Consider the following 26,335-nt stretch of genomic DNA (forward strand, 5'->3'; position numbering starts at 1 on the left):
ATTTAAGGTAAATGAGGAAGGGATAGACCAGTTAATGAATGTTGAGGCACCTGTATATATATTCAGAAAAATTAAAGTTCGATTTCTACATCAGCGTACAAAACATGTGTCTCTGGACAAATGCATTGTGGACCCAAATGTAAAAATAACAAACTGCAAAAATCTAAAAGAAAATTTTTAAAAATAATTTTGTGGTAAAGATAACTTTCCTGAGCAATACACAAAACCATGAAAAAAATGTTTAAATTTGACTTCATAATACTTTGTTTGTTTAATCCTCACCCGAGGATATTTTTCCATTGATTTTTAGAGAGAGTGGAAGAGAGGAGAAGAATCAGAGAGAGAGAGACACATCAATGTGAGAGACACATAATTGTGTGCTTCCTGCATGCCCCCTACTGGGGATTGAGCCCGAAACCCATGCATGTGCTCTGACCAGGAAATCTAACCATTACCTTCTGGTTCATGGGTCTATACTCAACCTCTGAGCTACACCGGCCGGGCTCTGCTCTTGTCTTTCCACCCAACATGCTAATTCCTCTGCAAGAACAAGTCTGAAAATGTGGGCCCACGAAGCCAGGTCCTGGACCAGAGAGAAGACTGACACCACACCCTGCAAATCCTATCTCTCCTGAAGAATGCGCAGAGCCTGGGAGCATCCTCCCTTCAGCCTAGAACAAAAATGTAGCGGGGGAGAGAAAAGTCCCTTCTATTTCCTTCTCATCCAAGTTAATTCAAAACTTATTTTCTTTCTTTGAATAAAAGTTTAAATCTTAATCATAGGGATATTTCATGTTTAAGCTGAGACTGAGTCTGCCTGATTCATTGCTGTGTTCGCAAACTGCAGACGTCCACAGATTTCTGCGTGAGCAAGTGACAAATCACTGAATCAACCCCTAACATGCATGGGATCTGCAGGCTGACACTTCCCTCAGCCTCCTCCCTACCACGCCCTCTCTCTCATGGGCAGGTTCTCAGGGTCTAGCTCAGAGTCATAGACTCAGAGCTCTTAGAGCTGTGTGTCAGGCTTGTAGTGTGAGGAAATCTTTAAACAACATAATCATAAAAAGAGTAGCCAGGACCTATTGTTATTAACAATAACATTTATCATCCCTATATGCATATCATCTACACTAATAAAAGAGAAACATGGTAATTGGCGTACGACCGCTACCCTTTTCATTGGCTAATCAGTGAGTATATGCAAATTAACTGTCAGCCAAGATGGCGGCCGGCAGCCAGGCAGCTGGAAGCAAACATGAGTCTTGCTTCAGTGACTACGGACTCCAACGTTCCCCACCTCCGGCCTCTCAGTTGCAACTCTAAGCAACTATGTACTATGTTGCAAATAAGAAACTAAACAAAAGCCCAGAAACTGGCTTTCATTCAGCCGGGCTTTAGCAACATTGTATCGATGTTTTCAGCGGTGAGGCCTCAGAGCTAAAGCTGGCCCAGAATAAAAAAAAAAAGAAAACAAGGAGCAGTTGGAAGCTTCAGTCACTCGCTTCCGGAAAACAGCCCTCAGCCCCTCACCCAGACTGGCCAGGCACCCCGGTGGGGACCCCCATCCTGATCCAGGACACCCTTCAGGGCAAACCAGCCGGCTCCCACCCGTGCACCAGGCCTCTATCCTATATAGTAAAGAGTGATATGCCTCCCGGCGTCGGGATCAGCGTGACGGGGCAGCGCCCAAACCCCCTGATCACCCTGTGGCTCTGTGTGTGACAGGGGGCAGGGCCACAACCTCCCTATCTGCCCTGCTCTGTGCCTGATAGGGGGGAGCTCCCCAACCCCCTGATTGCCCTGCAGCTCTGTGTTTGACAGGGTGCAGCGCACCAACCCCCTGATCTGCCCTGCTCTGTGCGTGACAGGGTACGGAGCCCCAACCCCCCTGATGGGCCCTGCTCTGTGTGTGACAGGGGGCAGCGCCCCAAGCCCCTAATGGGCCCTGCTCTGTGCGTGACAGGGGGTGGCGCTGCAACCTCCCCATCGACCCTGCCTTGAGTGTGACAGGGGGCGGTGCCCCAACCCCCGAATCGGCCCTACCCTGAGCGTGACTGAGGGTGGCATTGCAACCTCCCGATCCGCCCTGCTCTGTGCATGATGGGGCGGTGCCCCAACTCCCCAATCGGCCCTGCTCTGAGCCTGACCAGGGGCTACACTTAGGGATTGGGCCTGCCCTCTGCCACTCAGGAGCAGGCCTAAGCCAGCAGGTCGTTATCTCCCCAGGGGTCCCAGACTTCGAGAGGGCACAGGCCGGGCTGGGGGGGACCCCCCCCCCCCGCCCCGAGTGCACAAATTTTTGTGCACCAGGCCTCTAGTTAAATTATATTTATAATAATACTTATTGAGCACTTGCAACTTAACAGACATTATAGTTGTGTGTTGCGTGCATTTTGTCAAGTCCTCACAGCAGGTTGGTGTGATGCAGGTCGTGTAATTATTTCCTCCAAGCCTGAGGCTTAGGGAATAAAACAGTTTTCATTCCTGTTCTTCCTGTATTGATTACATATTTCCACTGTTTCTGACTCATGGTAGGTACCAGTAATGTGCATTTCCTTCCTTTTCCACTAAGACCACACATAATATTGTGCAGTTTGGGCTCTGCACAAAAATGGATGGCAGAGCCGGCCACCAGCTTGCCACAGCTGTTGTTTTGCTGGTCCTATCCCGTTTAGAGAATTCTTCGAATATTGTTTGACTTGAGGGCTGGGCCACTCCAGTATACAACCCTCGGATCTCTATTCTCTAACCTTCCAATCTGCTGAGTCTTTCTCCCTAACTCTGATAGGAAGGAGGGGTGGACTTAGAGGGCAAGTAGAAAAGGCAGCCCACCTGTTTTCTTCGGTTTCCCACCAAGTCCTCTGCTCCTGGTCAGCAGTAAATCAGGCTTTCTGGGGCTCTGGCGCCGCCTAGTGGTCATCGTCTGCAGCACACGATGAGAACAAATTGAATAAAAGCCCCTTTCTCATGGAACTCTTAGGGAGATGAAATGGGGAGAAAAGACCAAAAGCTCTGTGGGAACTCAGCGAGGGAGAGATCATGGCTTCTGGGGAATTGGAACTTATAATTTCAGCTATTATATTCAGCTACACTTGGACCCTGATTCTACCACATACTAATAGTGTGACCCTGGGCAAGTCACTTCGCCTCTTGGAGCATGCCTCTTGATGTCCATGAAGTGCCCAGCAAGCTTTGAACATTTTAGGTAGAAGGAACTTTGTAAGCAAAGGCAGGGGACAGGGGAAATGTTCAGAACACAGGGCAGGTGACATGCTTCCTCTTTCTCGCTGGGAAGAGGGTTAGTCCCATGGAGCAAGGTGGGGTGGGGGAGCATGAAACTCTTAACCATAGCACAGTGAGAGGAGCTGGAAACCCTTCTTGGAATCAGCTGCTCGTTCTAGGCTGAGCCCCAGTCTTAAGCAGGTCTGCCTACCTGGACTCTGGCTGCCCTCACATGCCTGGGCAGAAAAGCCAACCAGTCCACTTCCTTGCCAAGCTAGAGCAGGGCTCTTCCAAACTCATCTGACTGGCCAATCCTGATCCTGGTTCCACCTGGCCCCTATGTGTTCCATCTGATTCTTCCCCAGTTCTGACGTAACACTGGTAAACTATGCAGTGCTGGCTTCCACAAGCTATTTTCTCCTGATTTCCTCCCAGATCTCTAACTGTTCCTTCTCATGCTCCTCTGTGGGTTTCTTTCATCTGCCTGAGCTTCTCACTCCAAAGGGTCCTACCCTGTCCTTGTCTTTTTATTACCCATGTTCTTCCTAACCCACTCCACTGACTTTGACTATCACCTAGATGTTTTCCCCAGAGCTTCAAACCCACTATCCAACTGCCTCTGTGGGATGGTCCACAGGCACCACACACTCGATATGTCCAGAATGAAATGATCTGCTTGCCTCCAAACCCGTTCTTCCTGTGTTGATTACATAGCCAATGGTTCCATCCTCTGCCCTAGGGCCTAGTGCATAAGCAAAAAAATGTGGTTGTCAGCTTTGACTCTTCCCTCCCTCTCCTCCCCCAGAAGTATTATCACCATATTCCAGTCACTATGCCTTCTATATGTTTATCTAATCCACCCGCCTCTCTCCATCCGCTGTGACTCGGACACCATCCTCTTTTGCTTGGATTATTACAACTGCCTCTGGACTTGACTCTTTGCCTCAGTTTTAGCCCTTGCTTGTCTCTTGTGTTCCCTTCTGGATGCTCTCAAGGAGAGCCTGTTTCTTAGCCTTTCCCACCTTCTAGAATTTAGAGGCTTCCCACATTTCTTGGTTCATGACCCCCTTCTTTCATTTTCAAAGCCTGAAAAGTTACATCTCTCTGACCACTCTTCCATCGTCACATCTCTCTCTGTTTCTCTCCTGTTTTCCTCTTCCACCTTTGAAGACCCTTGTGATTGCATTAGACCCACTTGCATAATCCAGGATAAAAATCTCCATCTCAAAATCCTTAATTGTATCTACAAAGACCCACTTGCCGTGTAATATAATAGATTCACAGGTTCAGAGGACTAGAAGATGGACATCCTTGGGGGACTATTATTCTGCCTACCACAGTCCTTTCTGTGTCCCCACCCCCAATATTTGTGTCTGTCCTGCATGCAAAATACATTTGCCTCATTTCAAAAAGTCCCAGCCCATTCAAGTATTAACTAAAAGTCCAAAATCTTATCTAAATCCCACCAGCTCAGCCTGGCCAGTGTGGCTCAGTGTTTGAGCATCAACCTATAAACCAGGAGGTCACGGTTCGATTCCCGGTCAGGGCATATGCTCAGGTTGTGGGCTCAATCCCAGTAGGGGGCTTGCAGGAGGCAGCCAAATCAATGATTCTCTCTCATCATTGATGTTTCTATCTCTCTCCACTCTCTCCCTCTTCCTTCCTCTCTGAAAGCAATAAAACTATATATTTTTTTTTAATTTTTTTTTAATTTTTATTTTTCTCTAAAAGTATTACAAAGGGTATTACATAAGTGTCCTTTTTCCCCCCCCAATAAAACTATATTTTTAAGGAAGAATTATAAACTTATTTTTACCTCTGCTAGCAGAAGGGCTGAGACCAAAATGGCATCAGGGGGCAGCGATACTTATGTCTCTTGTAAGTAAAGTTTAGTCACAGTAAGTGGTCAGACCAGGTACAGGTTGGGGCCAGGTGTAGGCAATCCACTAGAAACTGGATGAGGCAGTTTCCTGGAAACTGAAGGCTGTTAATCATGAAACCTATAATGAGAATAACAGGAAAATCGCCGGGAGGGGCAAGAGCCCCAAGCAGGGCATAATGGAGCGCAGGAATGTATCTAACAATGATATGAGGACTATATTATGATAATTCATGTAAAGAGATTAGCATAGTGCCTGGCACAAAGTAAGTGCTCAGTAAATGTTGATTGCTGTGTATGAATGATAAACTCTACCACATAAAGGTTTAAGAGAAATCTGGCTCTGCACAAAGACAACCAGCTTGTGGGGGGAGGAGGCGGGGGAACGTTGGTGGCAGCTCAGTTGTGGATTTCACATTACTTACCTGGGGGGTGGGGTAGCGGTGGGATAGGGGACAGGGAGGGGCGGAGTATGTGCCTTTAAGATGAGAGAAATGGGGACCAGGAAACTTACCAAATCAATCGATCTGAACCAGGCCCGGTAGCTCTGTGGGTTAGAGCGTCATTCAGATACACCGAGGTTGCGGTCCGATCCCCAGTCAGGGCACATCCATGAACGCCTAGATAAGTGGAACCAGGTTCTAAAAATGGTGAACCGCAGGGTGAAGGATCCCACAGCATCCACTGCACCAGCCTTCAATATCTGGTGGAGGAGATCATTCGGACTCGAATCTATGAGTCTAAGTATTGGAAAGAGGAGTGCTTTGGCCTGGCGGCTGAACTTGTAGTCGATAAAGCCATGGAGTTAAAGTTTGTGGGTGGCGTCTATGGTGGCAACATAAAGCCAACTCCCTTTCTGTGTTTGACCTTGAAGTTGCTGCAGATTCAACCGGAGAAGGATATCATTGTTGAGTTTATAAAAAATGAAGACCTCAAGTGCATCCCCATTCACTTTACATGAGGCTGACCTGCACTGCAATAGATTGCTACGAGTTCATGGAGCCTCTGTACAACGGCTATAGAAAAATCAAGAGCCAGAACCGAAATGGGGTTTTTGAGCTGATGCACGTAGATGAATTCATTGGTGAACTACTGCCCCGAGAGAGTCTTATGTGACATCATTCTGCCCCGGCTACAGAAACGCTATGTTGCTAGAGGAAGCCGAGCAATTGGAGCCTCGGGTTAGCGCTCTAGGAGAGGACATGGATGATGTCCAGCCCAGTGAAGAGGATGAGAACTTGCAGAGGGTAGTACCATCACCTGGTCACCGCTGGAGAAGCCAGCTACGGAGACTCGGCCCGTTGCCCACACGGCGCTACAGGAGTAGGAGCGGGTCTCCCTGAAGGCGGAGTAGGTCTCCCAAGAGGAGGAGCCCTTCCCCGCCACCGAGAGAGGCATCAGAGCAGGAGTCCAAGACCTCACAGATCCCCTTAGTCACAGACACAGGGGCCACTCAAAATCTCCAAAAACATCTAAGAAGAACCACAAGAAGAGCCAGAGGAAAGGCATAATGAACTCAGGTTGGGTTTAGTCCAAATGGCCTGCAGATATGAAGTCATCTCTCTATGTGGAAAGATTAAGATCTACTCCCGAGGCAGCTATGAGAATATTTTAGTTTTTTAAAAATATATTTTTTTTATTTGATTTCAGAGAGGAAGAGAGAGGGAGAGAGAGATAGAAACATCAATGATGAGAGAATCATTGCTTGGCTGCCGCACACTGGGGATTGAGCCCGCAACCCGGGCATGTGCCCTGACTGGGAATCAAACCGTGCCCTCCCGGTTCATAGGTCGAAGCTCAACCACTGAACCATGCCGGCTAGGCAAGGGGTGTTTTTTTACTTTTTGACATAAAGAATCTCTACATTTTTTTCTTATTAAATGAAAGAGGTACTGGAGAGGGGAGGAGTTCATTGCTGTTTCTCTTTTCTTTCCAAGAGAGTCTTTCTGCCTGGCTCCATTCATTCCCTTCCAAGGGCATGCTGGGGGCGTGTCCACTCCTCCCTCCGCCCCACTCAAGCTCCGCCCCTCACGTCTGCCCGGATTGGTTCCTGAGAGGCGGAGCCCCGGGAAGAGCCCAGTACCAAGTGGTGGGGGCGTGGCGCATGCGCGGGCTGGGCAGGGTGGAAGTGAAGAGGAAGATCTGCCGGAAGTAGACGGCAGAGGTGGTGGCGGAGCGGCCGGCAGCTGCCTGGGAAACGGGGGCCCGGGACGCTTGGCTCGCAGACAGGCAGGCCAGGCAGTCGTTTCTGTGCCCGGCACCCGGGAGGCCCGAGAGCCCCGTCTGCATGGGCCGAGGGCCCCTGGTCCGGCAGCTTTCTCTGCCTTCCTCAGCCCGCCAGGGGGCGCAGCGCTGAGGGGCTGCAGAGTGGGGGGCGGGCGCGGCTGACCCGAGGAGGGGTGCGGGGCGGAGGAGAGAGTCCTGCCCCGCTCAGGAAGTGCCCCTGGGCGGGGGACCGGGAGTCCTCACCTCCGGACCCAGGCAGAGGTTTCTGGGGGTGAAGAGGGCGCATCGCCCTCTGCCCCCGCCGGCACCCTGGCCATGACGGGCAAGTCAGTGAAGGACGTGGATCGGTACCAGGCGGTCCTGGCCAACCTGCTGCTGGAGGAGGATAACAAGTTTTGTGCGGACTGCCAGTCTAAAGGTAGCGTGTCTCCCCCCGAACCCCCCCACCCCGGCGGGCGGAGGTCCTCCAGCGTCCGCGCCGCGCCTGGGAGGTGGTTGTGTGGGGAGGGGGTTCCTGGAGCTTCGGCCGTCCCAGTCATCCTGAACCGTAACCTCGTGCTCCTCTTGCTGCTGAGCCTGCTAGGGGTTCTGCAGCGCCGAGAGGTTGCGAGGGCGAGTGTGCGTGTGTGTTGCGGGGGAGGGGGGTGATGATGGAGGTGGGGGAGTGGCGTGGTGTGTGCGGGTGAGGGTGTCTGTATTTCAGGGCTTTGAATGAGTTCTGGGCTGTCATTCCAGAGGCAGCCCAGAGCTTACAGCCTTCCACTTGCAAAGCTGGGGATGAACTGCAGTTTGTGTGACTGTGACAGCGAGGAGAGGGGGAGGGAGGGAGGGAGAGGAGAAAAGTGAGGTGGTGATGGGGAGGAAAAGTGCTTAGATGGTTTTTTAAAGGTGATGATTGTTGGTGCCGGCCATTCGGGGAGCAGTGCCTTCTGTCATTGTACCGACTTGCTGGGATCTGACAGTGCTGAGGTGGCTTTCTTCCTGGATGTGTGCAGTGGGAAACTGCTTTATGCAGTGACACAGTGCGGGTTTCTAGACAGCCTAGCCCTGGCTCCGGAGTGCGTTTGAGGCCTAATGTGTATGTGGTGGCAGAAGCTAGCGGATTGTGGGCTTAGTGTACGATCCCTATAATCGCTGGAGAGAAGGAAGCAAGGGATGCATTGAATTTGTTGCTTCCATGGTGATATTACCCTTCTAAAGGTGAAATATGGTCATTATAAATTGGCACAGTCATTTAGTCTTTGTTTTCTGTGTCCTCAAAGATTCGTGGTTTGATCCAATTAAAAATCAGTGTGATAGGAAAGCATGGTTATTAGTGAAATGTTTGCACTTGAAATTTACAGATACAAGTGTCTATAAATATTTTGTTTCCTTGTTATCTTTCTGAATTTGGAATATAATTAGAGGAGTTGGGAAAATTTTTTTGTTTGGTTGGGGAGAAAGATAGTTATATTCTGGGAACTATTGTTAATTTACTTCTGTTCATCGTGCAGTGGATTTGCCATGTAACATATTGGGCATATAGCATACAAGAAATATTCAAATGCATTTGTATTTATCAATACTGACAAGGGAAATATATGCATAATTGATGCTTTCACTCATTACCTTTTGTTTTATTTTATTTATTTTTAAAATATATTTTAATTGATTTCAGAGAGGAAGAGAGAGGGAGAGATAGAAACATCAATGATGAGAGAAAAACACTGATTGGCTGCCTCCTGCAAGCTCCCCGCTGGGGATCAACCCAAGCATGTGCCCTGACCAGGAATCCAACCGTGACCTCCTGGTTCATAAGTCGATGCTCAACCACTGAACCACGCCAGCCGGGTTTATTACCTTTTATTTTAGAAAAATAAGGTTATGTGAGGAGAACAGGGAGATGATACATTGATACTGCTAGACACCTAGTAATCTATTTTAGTGCCCTCTATCAATAGATAAATGTGTCATTAGGAAAGCAGGTCCCCAGACTCCTTTTCTGAATTTTTGCATTAGCAAGAATTCATTTTCAAAAGTACTTTAGAATCAGTTTATGTTGAGTAGGTTAATTTCTTAAAGTTGACTCTTGCTAGATTTTGTCCTAAATCTATTAGAAGATTCTGTTTAAAATTTAGGAGTGTATCTCTTGATTTTACTCAAATTCCCTTGTGTCCTTGGTTGACAGATCCTGAGTCACAGTGAAGCAACCCACTGGAGTGAGCCTGCTACATTTGGGGAGTCAGATGCCATTTTGATGACTAGTACCACCCCCACTCCTCATGTGTCATACTACTCTTTTTTTTAAAGGAATTTTTATAAACAGTTATTTATTGAAGTTTTAAAAAATTTATCTTTTTTGTTGAAGAATTACAGATGTCCCCCTTTTTTTCCTATTGACTCCCCACTTCCCCATCATACCACTCTTATTCTTACTCATATTCCAATAGAGCATATGGAAGAAAGAGGTTGATTCATCACTTCTCCAAATTTTCCATTGCTCTTTATCAGTAGCATTAGCTGGGGATCAGGTAATGAAACATTAGTTAATTCTTAATGAGAACTAGTAAATGATGGCTTGTAAACCTTATTAACTACTGTTGATGGTAGAATCCAGGCTCCTGAAACAATTTCTTTTCACAGATTAGTTTAACAATTTGGCTTGGTGGCTTCAGTGACTTGGCCATTGTATTAAAATTGAGATGACAAGATGTCAGTCATCTTTCAGTTCAGTTAAATAAGACATTTGTTGAGGCCTCAGTTTACTCAGTTTATGAATTATCTAAACCCTCCCTCTCACTCATTTTCCTCTTCCTTTTTCCTGATTTTGGTTGTCATAATGATCATGTGAACAACTGTCAGATGGTGGAAAGAAGAGGCATTTGCAATCAATAGGTTACGTTGCCTGTTAGCTCTGGTATATTTAGTGGGAGGAGGAATTTAAAAACTGTCGGCTAAAATGAGACTTAGATGTGAGCTTATCTCTGTGTCTCATGTTCTTTCTTACCTTAGAAAACTGAGAGCTAACTGGGTCCTCAAAGATTCATGGTTTGATCCAATTAAAAATCAGTGAGTGATTGCTAATCCATTCATATTAAATTAGATGATGTAGCCCTGGACTGCAGACCTGTGAGCAGGTATTTTTGCAGTGTCCAAAAATAACACTTTGGCAATGAGTCTCCTTTTTAAAACCTTATACTTATTTAAGAATTTTGTTATCTTTAGATACATAATTTAAACATTAGAGTAGAAAACAAGAATGTGTTCTCTTATATAGTGCACGTTTTGTTAGTCCTGGATTTTTTAAAATCTCTTGAGCACAAGACTCACCAGTTTCTGGTACCTCTAAGGCACAGTGATTCCTGTGTGGGAAAGGAAGCTGATTTGGCACTGCCTTAAAAAAAAAAAATACTGTGACTCGCTGTAGGCCCAAAGATGTGGTTTCCTCGCCATCCCAAGTCTTCAAGTTATTGTGACCTTTAGGGTAAGTTTTTTGGACTGATCTAAGCAGTAGTGGTAGAACAGAGGACAAACATACTGAAAATTCCAGGTATGCCAACGGTAACTCTACTCAGTTAAGGCTGGGTCCTATTTTTGCATAGACCCTTGGTGGGGTCTTACTGGCCCACGGTGTAGTCTTTAGCTCTGCAGTTCCATGTTTTATCAGTGTGCCTGAAATAACTCCTTATCGACCTCTTCAGAGACTGGTTTAAATTAGACACTATCTTATTTGCCATGAAAGGATCTACCTCTCTGATGACCTGAATACTTGTGTCCGCTCTTGGGACACTCCTTTCTCAATATCGAGGCTCGTAAAAAATCGAGAACTGTATAATGAGCAGAGAATTAAACAGAAAGAAATTTGATGGCCTTGAGGAATATTTACTTCAGACTTTGAAGCACCACATGGAATTCTGGAGTCTGACAGAAACTTTGTAGTACTTTTTACTTTTCTCTTCTGCTGCATCCTGTCTCTGAAACGTTTCACCTTGAGTCACCTAACCATTGCAACTGGTTCAATTCCCATTATATATTCTTAAATTTAAATTTACCTTTTAAAAAAGGTAGCACTTGCATGTGGTTCAAAATTCAAAAGGGAATGTGTACAGTGAAAAGTTGTGTTCCTGTCCCTGATTCCTTAGTCACCATTTTTGTTCCTGGGAGTAACCACTATTGGTAATTTCTTAATGTGACTTTTAAGATATAATCTATGCATAGGAAAACAACTACATTTAAATATATTCCTAAACAGTGCTTTTGTGCAAAAAGTAGGTGTTACCTCACTTAATGGAAGCTTGCATTTTTCTTTTTTTTTTCTTTTTTTTTTTTATTAATATATTTTATTGACTTTTTACAGAGAGGAAGGGAGAGAGAGAGTCAGAAACATCGATCAGCTGCCTCCTGCACATCTCCCACTGGGGATGTGCCCGCAACCCAGGTACATGCCCTTGACCGGAATCGAACCTGGGACCTTTCAGTCCGCAGGCCGACGCTCTATCCACTGAGTCAAACCGGTCTCGGCATTGCATTTTTCTTTTAAATTATTTTTTAAAAGGTATTTTTGATTGAATTTAAAGAGAGAGAGGGGAAGGCAGCAGGAGAGAGAGAGAGAAACATTGAATTGTTGTTTTACTTATTTATGCATTCATTGGTTGATTCTTATATGTATTCTAATCTAGAATTGGACCTGCAACCTTGGCACATTTGGCCCATGCTCTAACCAATTGAGTTACCTAGCCAGGGCTGCACCTTGCATTTTTCAGTCAATAGTATAACATGGGGAACATGAAGGTACACAATATTGAGGGGCTTCCTCATTCTTTCAAGGTATTTTCTTTTTTTAAAAAATATATTTTATTGAATTTTTAAAAATATATATTTTTATTGATTTTTAGAGAGGAAGGGAGAGGGATAGAGATAGAAACATCATGATGAGAGAGAATTATCGATCGGCCGCCTCCTACACGCCCCCCACTGGGGATAGAGCCCACAACCCAGGCATGTGCCCTTGGCCGGAATTGAACCCAGGACCCTTCAGTCCGCAGGCTGATGCTCCATCCACTGAGCCAAACTGGCCATGGCTTATTGATTTTTTAAGAGAGGAAGGGAGAAGAAGAGGGATAGAGAGTCAGAAACATTGATGAGAGAGAAACATCAATCAGCTGCCTCTTGCACACCTCCTGCTGGGGATGTGCCCGAAACCAAGGTACATACCCTTGACCAGAATCGAACCTGAGATCTTTCAGTCCGCAGGCCTACACTCTATCCACTGAGCCCAACCGGTGAGGGCTCAAGGTATTTTCTAAGGCTATACCCAGATTATCTTGCTTAAGTGATTTGGAGACCACTGATCTCATTAAAGGCATCTTAGAAAGTGTCCTCTGCCCATCCATAGCACATAGCCCACCTTACAGGTACAAAGAAGCAGAGCAGTTAAAGGGGCTGTAGACTTGATGTTGAAATATCCAGTTAAACTCCTTTACTCTACTTATTTTAGCTTTGAGACCTTCAGTATGCCACCTAATATTCTCAGTTTAATTTCCCTCCTTTGAAAACAAAAGTGCTGAGTAAACAAAAGTGTTACACAGATGTAAGCACTATTTATTACCATTGCTGCTCTTATTTATTTTATCTTGATTTTATTCATTTCCCATTCTGATTTTATTCCCTTAAATACTCTAGTTCCTGGAAGTCACAATGAGAATGACTCACCCAATAATTCCCTAGTTTTTAAGCCAAAACCATTTCCTATATATGGGAGTTCTAGCTTTTTTCTTTTTTCTTTTCTTTTCTTTTTTTTAGGAATTCACTGTCAGTTTTATTTGGCTTAGGCCAGAAGTCCATGAGTCTTGAGGACCTCTGTGTATCTGTCAGTTTTCTTCTCCGCGTTCTTTTCTGCCTGCTTCCAAAGCCTCACGAGCTGCTCTTTCTTCTAGTAATGGACCTTGGCCTCTCCTTCCTCTTCTCCTGCCGAGTGGCTGTGATTGCCTGGTACTTCAGCCAACCTCATGAGCCAGGCACCCTGGGCAGGCAGACTTCCATGTAGGCTTCAGACATACAACCTTGAGGGCTGCAGCACCATTTGCTTTTTCTTGTCACAGGGTAGCAGGATCCCATCCCTGGCCTTGCTTGGTCTTGTGGAGCAGTGTTGCTTGCTGGGTCGCCAAAAGATGCTGTTGGGGGCTAGGAATTGGTAAGAACCGCAGGATGGCTTGGTGTATATTCGCTTGCGGAGGAAGGCCAGGTACTTGAACTTGTTTCTCTAGAAATTGCCAGAAATGTTGATGCCCTCACGGTGCACAACCACCATCTTCTGGCCCACCAGTATCTGCTTGGTCACGATGGCTGCCAGGCGACCCAGAAGATGGCCTCGGCCATGGAGCACCAGCACCTCCCCAACGCCATCTTCAGCAGCCACCTGGGAAAGAAGTGGGGGTTCTGGCATTTTTGTAAATGTACTTTATTGGGACCCTTGAGGATGGTCTCTGGATGTTTCCTGCCTCTTCAAACTTGATTGAAAAATTACACCAGGGAATCTTTGTATTAAATTCTCTAATAGTAGTCCTAAATTTTAACTCCAGTAAATTAATCTTTAGTTTTGCTTTACATTTGTTTCTGTTGATAGCTAAACAATTGCTTGTTAAACATCATTACTTAGAACATGAACTTTCCCATAAATTTTTAATTATTTTCGCTGTATCTATGTCACCTTTTGAAAGGTTAAAAAATTCCATCAGATCTAGACAACAGGAGAACTTTTGGCTTTGAAGAAGTTTTGCTTCCATCTGTAGTCCAACAGCTTTCTCCAACCAAGATAAAATAACTTTTTGGGTTTTTAACAGCTAATTCACCTGAATTCTGACAGCTGTGGTTAGCTTGACTCCATTTTACTGAGATTAATTTGTCCAATTCCCAATTAGAATGTCTTAATATCAACTTGTTAAACCTGTTCCCTGGGAGATACTTTCCTATCGGTTCTCCTTGTACTTGAAATATCCCGTGGCAGTGGGACAGAGATTACAAAGTGCCGTAACTTTTAGGGGGAACTCTTTGCAAGCCTGCAATCCCACACTACATGTATTCATTCAGACAATATTCCTTACGCACTTTGTGTCAGACACTGTACTAGGATATGTAGATTAAAAACTAGGGCTCAAGGAGTCTACAGTCTAATGGGAAAGCAGATGTGTAAACACATAGATGATGCAATGCTGTCATTAGCGTTATGGCATTGTGTGCAGGGAGAAATGAAAGCATTGAAGAAAGCAAACAAGTCAGCCTCAGGAAGTTGTGGCTTCAGAAAGACATGTAGGCTGTATCTTGAATGATGAGCATGACTTTGCCAGGTGAATTTAGGGGACTTTGCATTCTGGGCAGAAGAAACAATGTGCAAAGGCTGCCGGATGTATCACGTGTATGTGTGTGTGAGGAGAATCTTTAGTATATTTTACCTACATGTTGGGGGGTGGCAAGGGACTTTACTGTGTGGTACTGAGATTACAAATATGCTTTAGACTCCCATAGTACTGGAAGTCTACCTGCTACTCAGATAGAACTATAAGTATTGCAGTTATGAAATATTTTCTGATTGCTGAGTAATAAAAAAAGGTCTGAGTACTATGCCCACAAGATCTCCATGGAAGCGCACCTTCCAGAATACATTAAATTATCTTAGAAAAGTCTAGTGAAATGGCAGCAATAAGTGTTATGTCGTTTCTGGATGGATGACATTGGTTTTTGAGTCTGGACATGCTGTTATAATCAGTCTAAGAGTACTGAATATTTGATGTGTGCTTGTAGCTACTCAGTGCTTAGGGTGTGTAAACAGGAAGTGCAGCCTGATCTCAGTACACTTTTCAGCAAATCTATTGCTTTCAAATAAATCAGAAAACTACTTTCTTTCTGCATTTTTCATCTGATGTCATTGTTATGTAGGTGGCAGCTTTCTTGGGCACGGTTGTCTATATAACTGTTCAGCACATGAGTCATTGTCTGTTTCCGTTCTTCTGCCTGAAAATTTCATCTTGGGAATAATGTCATGTGATTGGTGATTGCAACACTTTACTCATTATGTACATTGCAGCTGGCTTTGTATGTTATGTTGACAGTATTTACCTGTGCCATAGACGAGGATAAAGTGACTTATTAAATAGACTCAAACTCAATTCTTCCAAATGATATCCCCTGTGAAAAAGATGCCGAGCAGAAATCTGCATAAAACATATTTATGTTTTACTAGCACATTCTAAGAATACTATGCCTAACTTTTATTATTGTGTCTGCTTAAATCCTTATCACAGTTGTACTTCTGTTTGAGCACAAGTGGCCAGTTTAAGTAGATACTAACTTTGAAGAAGTTCTGTATTGGCCTCTGGAATGTGACAGTTCAGCATACCACATTGAAAAGGTAGGAACCACGTCTGTGTAGAGTAGAACACCTTAAAGTGAATTCATTTTTGCCAAATTCCTCTATGGTTAAAGACATATTCCTATATTGGTTAGTTTTTTAAAACTGTAATTTGCCACAGATGACATGTCCACTAGAATGTAAGCTCTGTGAGGGCAGGGGTGTTGTGCCTGTTTTGTTCACTGTAGTATTCCCAGCACCTAGAACAGTGCTTGGCACAGATCAGGCTCTAGCTAAATATTTGTTAGAATGAATTAATTGATTTTTGTCATTCATAAATCCATTGTTTCTTACTAGAAGACATCTTCTACAAGTTATCTGAAAGTTTAATTTTTAGAGAAGCTAAGTTTTTGTTGTTAATCCTCACCCGAGGATATGTTTCCATTGACTTTTAGAGAGAGTGGAGGGGAAAGGGAGAGACAGAAACATCAATGTGAGAGAGACACATAGATTGGTTGCCTCCTGCACACCCCCTACTGGGGATCAAGGCTGCAACCGAGGTATGATCCCTTGACCAGAATCTAACTGGGACCCTTCAGTCCGAGGGCCTACGCTCTATCCACTGAGTCAAACTAGCTAGGGCAGGGAAGCTAAGTTTAAAAATATTTTTTAAAGTCAGAGACCCATTAGGTAAACAGAAACAACTGTAGGTAGTACAAGCAGAGGGAATTTAATATATGGAATAAGTTACACAGATGATATAAGAGCTGAGAAGGTAAATGGGCTGGTGAGGCAACCCAGAGATTAGCAACCTGGGAGCTACTATACCCCTAAGGAAATTAGAAGGTGCTTCAAAGACCAGAAGCCTGAGCCATCTGGTGTGAGCTAGAAGCATGGAAAGAAGAGCTGTCTGGTGGCATTTGGAACTCAGACCAAGTAAGAGAGAGGGCATTAGCCTGGCTTGCCCTGTCCTATTTCTTATCCTTATCAGTACCAACCACTGATGGAACTTACCCAGAAATCAGTTGGCAAGGGAGCTGTAGTTCCCTGTGACAGAGTGGAGCAAGGGTAGGATCCAAGTGGAAACAGGCAAAAGTACTTAAAAAAACCTCTAAGATATATTCTTTCTCCTAATAAATAAACAGTTGGGTTATTTTGGGCAAGAGATAAGAAGGGTTTTCAAGCAGGTACAACTTTATATGCTTCTAAAGGTTCTTAACTGTTGCTGAAACTGAAACAGTAATTGGTATCAGGAAGTAATATAACAACTCAGTCATTGGTCATACAAAGAGGATGCGTGACTAGGAAAATTGGCTTCTGTTGAATCCGATTTGACTGTTGGTCGCTGCCAGGAGTGATTTATCATTTGGTTACTTAGAAAATAAGTTCCCACCCTGTCTATTCTGGGAATCCTTAAGCAGGATGTGTATACATTGAGTTTGTCCCGTCTACAACTGCAAGACTTGAGTCAGTTACACCTAAGAGAGAATTTTGAGGATTGCAGCCTTAAAACATGGTGCAGTTTACTCTTTATTTTTTTATATAATTAAGGTAATTGTGGTGGGGCTGATTTCCCTTGCGCCACATATTTTACTGGTCTTTGTCTGTCTCCCCCGCCCTTACATCTTCAGATGGGTTAGCACTGGGGGAGGGAGGTGAGATCCCTGGATCTACTTTCTTCTATATGGGGCCTGAAAAGTATATCTTGTAAGGAAAGTTTCTGCTGCTCCATTTAAAGGCAAAACTTCCCAAATTATTGCTACTCGTTTTCTTCTTGATTATAAAGTGCTTAAGGAGTTACATGATACAAGTTTAGCACTTTCTAGAAGTGCTTTTTTTGTCAATCAGGTCACCTGCCTTTGGGCCCCTGCTACGTTAATGGAATTGGTGGAACTAGGCCAGCAAAGGTTTTCAGTGGAGTGTAAGTATGTTTGCTTTTAGGCTATTTTCCACAGAGGCCGCGGATAAGGGACCCTCATTGTTCGAGTAAGGTTACCACCTGTAAAAATTGCACAGGTTTCATTGTTTTTCTCTTTTCTTAAATTAATTTCCTCTTGGCAGGTATTACTATAATTCCAGATGTCATTAAAATGTAATTTGTATTTTAAAAAGTGTATGAGACTGCTGTCCAGAATACCAGTTCTTTTCAGCCAGTCCATTCAATTTAAGAGGTACATCTATGTATTTTTTAAAAATTTGTATTGATTTCAGAGAGGAAGGAAGAGGGAGAGAGAGATAGAAACATAAATAATAAGAGAGAATCATTGATCGGCTGCCTCCTGCACGCCTCGTACTGGGGATCAAGCCCACAACCCGAGCATGTGCCCTGACCAGGAATCGAACCGTGACTTCGTGGTTCATAGGTCAACACTCAACCGCTGAGCCATGCTGGCCAGGCACATGTATGCATTTTTTTTTTAAATATATTTTATTGATTTTTTACAGAGAGGAAGGGAGAGAGGTAGAGAGCTAGAAACATCGATGAGAGAGAAACATCGATCAGCTGCCTCCTGCACATCTCCCACTGGGGATGTGCCCGCAACCCAGGTACATGCCCCTGACCGGAATCGAACCCGGGACCCTTCAGTCTGCAGGCCGACGCTCTATCCACTGAGCCAAACCGGTTTCGGCTGTATGCATTTTTGAAGCCTCATGTTTAATAAGTACAATATTTCACTATTGTATTTGACTCTTCCATTTCCCAAACTTTCTCCTTCCCTACCCCACTCCTGTGGATCCTGTATTTCCCCACAGGCTTTGTGGATGCTGGTCCATTGATGGCTGCATGGCAGGTCCCTCCCCAGTGGAAAGCTCAGAGATGAGTCAAATCTGCCTTCGGCTGTGGCCATCCATCAGTGTAAGGTTGCCCTGGTGGTCGTCTTCAGTTTGTCCAGCTTTCCCCTTCCCCCCTGACTTCCCTCATATGTGGCTGAAACTTGCCCTGGAATCCCACCTTTGTAACGTATCAATGGGTGGTTAAGAGGATTTTATTATTGCTGCTTTTTTTTTACTTTTAAGTAATGTTAAGTAGTTTTCTGACCATTTTTGTTGGCATAGCAGTCCCCCCCCCCTTTGTATATTTCCTATGGGTATTCTGGTTTACATATAGAATATAGTTATTGAGGAAGTACTGGATTTCAGAAGCCCACTTGAAGAATGCTGTACTGATTTTTTTTTTACTTCAAGTCAAAACTTTCAGAAAGAAATTTCTTAATCCTAACAGTGAGAACTGGATTCCTCAGGCTTCATGTCATTTCTCCTCAACCAAAAAACAAGTGTGCAACATCCTCATTTTATGATTTATTGAAAATGGTAAAGCAGAAATAGGAGGAAGTGAGATCTGATGTCTGTAGCTGGGAAGCCTGTCAGCATAGCGATTTGAGAGGGAATAGCCTTTTCTCAAATAACCAGGCAGTCTTTTGCCGCAGTTGCTAGTGATGGAAAGATCATAAATTCCCAAGCGTCTACCACAGAGCTTATGTTTTTAGATGTGGGTTTACATATTAATCCTACAACATTGCTTCCTGAAATGCACACCAAGTAAATGTCAACTTCTTCCTCTTTTCTTGTCTTACTGGAAGTCCCCAGTGTGTGGATTTTGAACTAAGTTCTCTAGTGTTTCAAGCCCTGAGTTAAAAATTGTCTTAATATTATTTAGGTGGTTGTTCTTGTTCTGTGTCTTCAAAAAATAATTTCTCACAGAATCTTCTATGTGAGCTGGGAACATCTTTGGCTGCAGTCTAAAGCTCATGGGGGGAGGGGTGCTGGTGTCTTTTTCTTGTGGATACTTTACCACTAGGGTTATAACTAACACAAGCCCTCCGATGAGAAGTAGAAGGAAACTCCCTGCTCTTACCATGATGCTTTTGTTCAAAATAGCTGTAAACAGCAGAGCTAATGGAAGCCGATTTAAGTATGACCGCTGATTTGAGAAAGAAAGAATGAGAAGATTCAGGCTCCTCTGTTATGTTGAAAGCATTTTTACTGAAAGAATAGATAGCTGTTTGGAACTGGGGGCTTCCTTTGTTTGAAGTTAGGCATGAGGACTTGGGTTAGGGAACATTATGTAGATAAACCCAGAGCAAATCTCTAGGGAAAAAAAAATCACAGCTTCAAAAGAGTCAAAGCAAGGTTCTTCAAAGTAAACACACCTGTTCCAGTGGGACAAGGACCTTCTAAAGCTGCCGCCAGGTTATTATTAATGTCTGCGGCACCTGAGAACAGGGCCTACACACTCCCTCCCTCCCACAAAAAGGCCAAGGGACCGCTATTTTAGCCTCCTGCCTCACACCCCATGCTACATTTCCCCCAAGGCGATGTGTCACACTAAAAGCTCCTAGTGAGAGGGCAGAGTACTAGCTGGGTGACTGGCTCCGGTTTTCAATGTGGCACCAAAGCCAGAAGCACACAAAAAAAATGGCACAAAGAAGTGATTACCACAGAGCAACCATGAGATTCCCTTGCTCAGCTTCCGGGAATGTACAGATCTTCCAATATCTGTGTTAACAGTATGAAGGCAACTTTCAAAAGACGAAACATTGGTGTTGCTCAATGGTTAAGCGTCGGCCTGCACACCAAATGATACACAAACAGAATACAATAAAGGTATTTAGATGTTTTTATTGTCATGAAAAACACTTATAATAAATGTTACACAAAAACAATAATGAAAACATAAGCTCAAGTAAAAAATAAGCAAAATGGGGTATGGGCAATATCTTCTGCATCACTATACTTCATTCTTCTCAAAGAACGTTATCACAAATATGAATAACTTTCATAATCAGAAAAATAAAGATTTGCTTTCTAAAGAAATCACATTTAATGATGTTTAGCTAATAAGCACAAGGACTCTTCTACCTCCCCACTCCCCAAAATCCCACAAGACAAAAAACAGCTGGTCTGGGAGTCTGATCCTATGGTAACAACTGGAGGCCCAGTGCACAAAACTTGTGCACCGGTAGGGTCCCTAGGCCTGACAGGCGATCAGGGCCAATCGGGGCCTCTGGCTGCTGGCCAGGGCCTTCCTTCTGGCTGTCGGCCGGGGCCTGCCTTCGTTCCACGCCGCCTCCCTGGTGGTCAGCGCATGTCACAGCGAGTGGTCGAACTCCCGATCAGTACAACTCCCAAGGGGACAATTTGCATATTAGCCTTTTATTATATAGAATTCTCCCCCCTCTCCCCCACAAATACATAAGAAGTCTAATGAAACTGAACCCCATTTTTACTCTGCACCCAATATAGTCCCTTGATTTGAGTGACTTCTGTCAGGCTGCTTTCTGTTCACAGATAAGGCTCAGAACCAAGTCAGAATGCTCAGAGGAGCTCGTTTGGAGTCTTCTGAGTCCAGTGTTGCATTTAATGACACTTTCTCTCACATAGCAGCTGGGGACGTTATTATGGCACTCACTCTAAGGAAGATCTCTTCTCAAAATTATCCTTGGTCCGAAACAGTTGCTCTAACCCAGGGGTTCTCAACCTTCCTAATGCCGCGACCCTTTAGTACAGTTCCTCATGTTGTGGTGACCCCCAATTTCATTGTTACAAATTGAACATAATTAAAGCACAGTGATTCATCACAAAAACAATATGTAATTATATATGTGTTTTCCGATGGTCTTAGGCGACCCCTGTGAAAGGGTCGTTCGACCCCCAAGGGGGTCTCAGCCCACAGGTTGAAAACCGCTGCTTTACAGGCTCTTTCCATTTACATGGCTGGCATCTTCACCCCACCCCTCTGGACCTCATTATACCCAGTTTTGAAACACCTAGGTTTTGAAACACAGTAGTGAATGTTTTCTTTCTGAAAGGGCCTATCTCCACCTTTTGCTCTCCTCCTTTTAGCCAGGGCCGTTTTGATGACTAACATTCAGCATGCCACTGCACTAACTGTACTTTGACCCCAGAATTCATTTCTGTTCTGCTCTTGGTTTAGAAATGAAAGGTCTAGCTTGTTTGCATACGGTTGGGATTCAGTTAACCTGGCACTGATTTTCTGTCTATTTGCCATTGGTTGGGGCTCCTCTGATGTGTCAGGGAAGCTGCCGCACGTCATTGTGGAGAGAAGTTTACATGTTCGTGATCTTGCCCAAGGGTTCATCTGCTGACTCAGAAGGTTTTGTGTGAAGCCTCTGCCTGAGTGAAAGGCATGAGATTCCCTTCAAACAACGGGAAAACATCCCAGCCCGGGCACTTGTTTCTGAGCTCTAGTGTGTGACACTGTCCTCCACTTCTGGGCCTCCTTTGGGGGTGGGAAGTGGTGTGAATAAGCCTTCATGCACAACCTCAGGTGTTGGCTTCCTGGCAGCAGGGGGTGAGTTGAGTGTTGAAATAGAAAAGAACAGGGTATCAATTCGGTGACCGTAATTCCGCACCTACCATGTATAACACACATTTGGGGTATACTAGTATAAAGATGATTCTAATTCAGTCCAGCTGATGATTTCTTCTGTGGAATTGGGTAAATGACTTGACTTCTCTGGGCCTTAGTTTCTCCAACTGTGTTTGGACTAGATAATCCTTAAGGTTCTTTCCAATTTTGGAATTTTGTACTCTAAATTGTTCGTTACAGAACACAAGAGGCTTTCCCAAAGAACTGGTATATTCTTATATCTCACATGCTCCAAACTAAATGGCTTATAAATGGTTCCTCTAGAGCCGGGCTTCTCAACCTCAGCACTCTTGATATTTATTTATTTATTTATTTATTTTTATTTATTTATTTCTGGTATTAAGATCTTTATTGTGCTGCATAGAATATAACATTAATGGTACTGGCTAAAGAGAAGTCCTTCTTTAAGATTAAAAACATTTTATTGAATTTATTGGGGTGATATTAGTTAATAAAATTATATAGTTTTCAGGTGTACAATTCTATAATACGTCACCTGTATATTGTATTATATGTTCACCACTCCAACTCAAGTCTCCATCTATCACCATTTATCCCCCCCCTTCACCCTCTTCACTCACCCCCATTTTCCTCTGGTAATCACCATACTGTTGTCTGTGTCTATGATTTTTTTTTTCTTTGCTTAATCCCTTCACCTTTTTCACCCAGCCTCCCAACCCCCTCCCCTCTGACAGCTGTCAGTCTGTTCTCTATATCTATGAGTCTATTTCTATTTTGTTTGTTAGTTTATTTTGTTCATTAGATTCCACATAAAGTAAGATCATATGCTATTTGTCTTTCTCTGACTGGCTTATTTCACTTAGCATAATAGTCTCCGGGTCTATCCATGCTGTCACAAAAGGTAAGATTTCCTTCTTTTTTATGGCTGAGTAGTATTCCATTGTGTAAAATGTACCACAGCTTTTTTTATCCACTCACCCACTGATGGATACTTGGGCTGCTTCCAAACCCTGGCTACTGTAAATAATGCTGCAGTGACCATAGGGGTGCATATATTCCTTTGAGTTAGTGTTTTGGGATACTTGGGATATATTCCCAGAAGTGTACTTGCTGGGTTCTCTTGCCATTTTTTGATACTTCTTTCTTGTGGGGCTGTCTGGTGCATTGCAGGATATTTAGCAACATCCCTGGCCTGTGCCCACTAGATGCCAGGAGCACCCCCACCTCCTATCAGTTATAACAACTAAAAGTGTGTCCAGACATTGATGTTGCCCCTTGGGAAAATTGCTTCACTTGAAAACCACTGCTGTAAAGGAAAGAAAGTGGTGCTGTTTGAATGTAGGCGATTTTTAACCTCCCTTTTTACATTGTTCCTCTTTCGCTTCTGGCCTTATCACCCTTCGTTAGTAGCTTCTTTCAAAGATATGCAAACCCCAAATGGACACTTTGCATCTTCAGTTTTTTTTGTTTGTTTTCAGAATAGGAGTAGGATACTGGTTATTGCAAAGAGGAAGTTAAGACTTTAACTTGAAGTAATGTTAAAATGTTAACAACCGAATGTCCCCAGGGAGTGAAGAAAGTGACTTCTAGCGAACCAAGTTAGATTTAGCACTTGTTACCTGAAGAGAGGTCATGACTGATGGGAAATTAGTTTAATTATAAAGTCAAATTTGAAATATCAGGTCCAACTTGCAGACTTTGAAATGATTGCCTGGCTGTTAGCTCAGCAGTCCCTCCCTGCACACTTCCTCCCTGCGCCTGCTGTTAGCCATTGAGATAGTGATTGTAATGTATTACCTCTCTTACGAGATCTAATTTTTATACTTGTCATGTTTGCTATAAAATGTCAGTTTTAGATTGAATAAATGTATTTGCCCCAATGCCATCTTTTCTTCGTCTCTTTTAAATCTACATTCTTGGCTGGGTTGGGTGCAGAATGATGCTTATTTGCTGATCGGAGTAGAGTGTGTTCTGTGAGCATCCTTGCTGGCATGCTCTGGGACCCCAAAGCCATGACGAAGCTGACACTGAGCCTGTGTCAGTCCCTATCCCTCGGTCCCGGCAAGTTCTGGGTTCCATTTCAGCTGAGCCTTTACTGGAGTGATTGGCCGCAGGGAGCCTTCAAGCCAAACAATTGTTTGTACGGAGATAGTCTCACTGTTTAGCTCCAAATGAAATAATGTCCTTCCTGCCCCCAATGAAAGCAGTTGTTTATTTCCTCCCTTTTTCAGGAAGCCATGCCTCACTGAGACTCCCAGTTTATTCATAAATGCTTTAAGCAAGGTCTTTGTGCAGAGATAATTGTCTACAGCCAAAATACTGTGGGCTAACCCGAGTCGAGGAATGTTAAGGATACCCTATACTCTTTCCCCCAGCTTTCTGTGTAAGTTATTTCAGTGACCTTTTGGATGATTTTCTGAGTAATAAGTGTTTTGAATCTCAAGTTCACATAAGACAAATACTAGTTTTTTAAGTTTACAAAATTATATTAAAGGAGCTCACAAAAATAAAACCCAACAACAGAACAATCATAGATGAGTGTCACAGAAGAACGACAGATTGTGGGAGTCAGAATAGGATGGAGCAAGATTTTCACAAAATGATGTTTTGCTAATGGAAGTAATAGCCCCGTAAAGCTATACGTTAAACCAGAAGTATAAGTAGTCCAGTTTTCCTTATTGGTCAAAACAGAGAACCTCCAAAATATGAATTCAGGAAGGAGAATCCACAAGAATAGATGAAAATTGCCCAGGTGGCCCCCACGTGTCCTACTTCTCTCCCCCAGTTGGGGTTGCTTCTCAGGGTGTTTGGCGCTTTCATCACATTGCTGCTTCTGCTCTAACGCTCTGCTTCATGTGCAGACACCACATCAATCACTTCGTTTGCTTCTTTCCCCTTAGCCCTGTTAAGACTTTTTAGAACTTTAACAACAAAGGGGAAGCCAAGAATGGAAATTACCACAAAATACATGAAAAAATTGTTCTTCCTCCACCCTAGCTGGTTTGGTTCAGTAGTTAGAGCATCAGCCCATAGACTGAAGGGTTTCTGGCTCGATTTTGGTCAAGGCACGTACCTCGGTTGCAGGCTTGATCCCCATGTGGGAGGCAACTAATCAATGTGTGTCTTTCACATCAATGTTTCTCTCTGTCTCCCTCCCTCAAAAAACAATGGAAAAAATATCCTTGGCTGAGGATTAATAACAACAAAAAAGTCACTCTTTTAAGATTTACTTGTTGACCCTTCCTTGGCTTGTTCCCAGTCCCTGCTCCACTTCACAGTCCTGAGATCTCTGTGCCTCAGCTTTACAGGACCAGTGTAGATTCTTTTATTTTTTTTTAATGTATCTTTATTGTTAAAAGTGTTACAGATCAGTGTAGATTCTTAATTACCTTGCTTGATTTCTTCTGTCTTGGCACCAGACCCTCCTCCGTATGTAAGGTGCTATGTAGGAATCCACCACCCATGAATTTAGAGCTTGACCTAGAAGAGCCGAACTAGCGTTCTTGTGCTGCTGCTCCCTTAGGGCTCTTTTACTCATTTCTCAGTAGATAGGCACCCAGGCCCTTTACTGAGGATACTGGCATATGACATTGTCCTGCAGGTGAAACTCAAGATTCTCCAGGAAGAATGGGGCTCCCACTCGGAGATCCAGCCGTATGGATCACATTTTTACACTAGTCTCTCGTGAGAATATTTACTTAACAACAACAACAAAAACCCCAAATAATTACAAGATGCCAATTCCCCTAAACTAATCTATTAATTTGGGGTTAAACTAATAATAATATTGCTAAGTTTAGCTAGGGGTATTATTGTTTAGGGTTGTTTTTGTTTTTTTGCATTGTTTTTAAAACCAATCAAACCTTATTGAGATAAATATTAAGTTACTTTGATAGATTTACAATAACACCTTGCTGCATTTCCTATATTGTTTCATGTCAAACTTCAATGAATGGTTTAAGTAATAGGGGATCTTTTATTTCAGTCAAAATACAGTAGTTTTAGTGTCCGCTTCTAGAGTCTAGTGAAGTAGAAATAATATGCTCTTAAGCATTATATGAAACACTATCTTGGGAATTATAAGAGCAAATGTAGCATCAGTTAAATAGCCATTAAAGAAAAACAGATAAATCAAAATTACTTTTAAAGAGAGAAAACCTAGGTAAATGTTTTCCTGGGGTTGTGGATGTTCAGGGGGCTGCTGCTGTGGAAGCTTAAACCTGAATGTGACCCTGAGGCCCAGTGTGGAAAAGCTTGGAATTTAAGCTCTGTTTTAGCCAATTTTTGTCTGCTGTGACCCTTTTCCCCCCTTAGCTCGTTGAGCTTT

General features: G+C 43.7%; 1 protein-coding gene and 2 pseudogenes across 3 annotated transcripts in view; 2 read left to right on the forward strand and 1 right to left on the reverse strand.

The window, feature by feature from the left end:
* The first annotated feature begins 5,751 nt into the window (after positions 1–5,751).
* LOC139002376 (pre-mRNA-splicing factor 38A pseudogene) lies at positions 5,752–6,635 on the forward strand (annotated as a pseudogene).
* Positions 6,636–7,237: 602 nt separating this feature from the next.
* Positions 7,238–26,335, forward strand: part of SMAP2 (small ArfGAP2) — a 44,884-nt gene continuing 25,786 nt past the window's right edge. Inside the window, exons 1-2 of one of the 3 annotated variants that reach the window (XM_070404825.1) lie at positions 7,687–7,748; positions 15,610–15,716. Coding sequence is in view for 2 of the 3 variants with exons in the window: in XM_070404823.1 (XP_070260924.1) it covers positions 7,646–7,748 (103 nt within the window). In the remaining variant the exon portion in view is untranslated. Of the gene's footprint in view, positions 7,749–15,609; positions 15,717–26,335 lie in introns of all 3 variants that reach the window. The other 2 variants (XM_070404823.1, XM_070404824.1) reach the window with 2 other exon arrangements.
* LOC139004370 (large ribosomal subunit protein uL13 pseudogene) lies at positions 13,061–13,754 on the reverse strand (annotated as a pseudogene).

Source organism: Myotis yumanensis, unplaced genomic scaffold, assembly GCF_028538775.1.
Source record: "Myotis yumanensis isolate MYYU_CA2020_CCGP unplaced genomic scaffold, mMyoYum1.0.hap1 SCAF_2, whole genome shotgun sequence".
NCBI lineage: Eukaryota > Metazoa > Chordata > Mammalia > Chiroptera > Vespertilionidae > Myotis > Myotis yumanensis.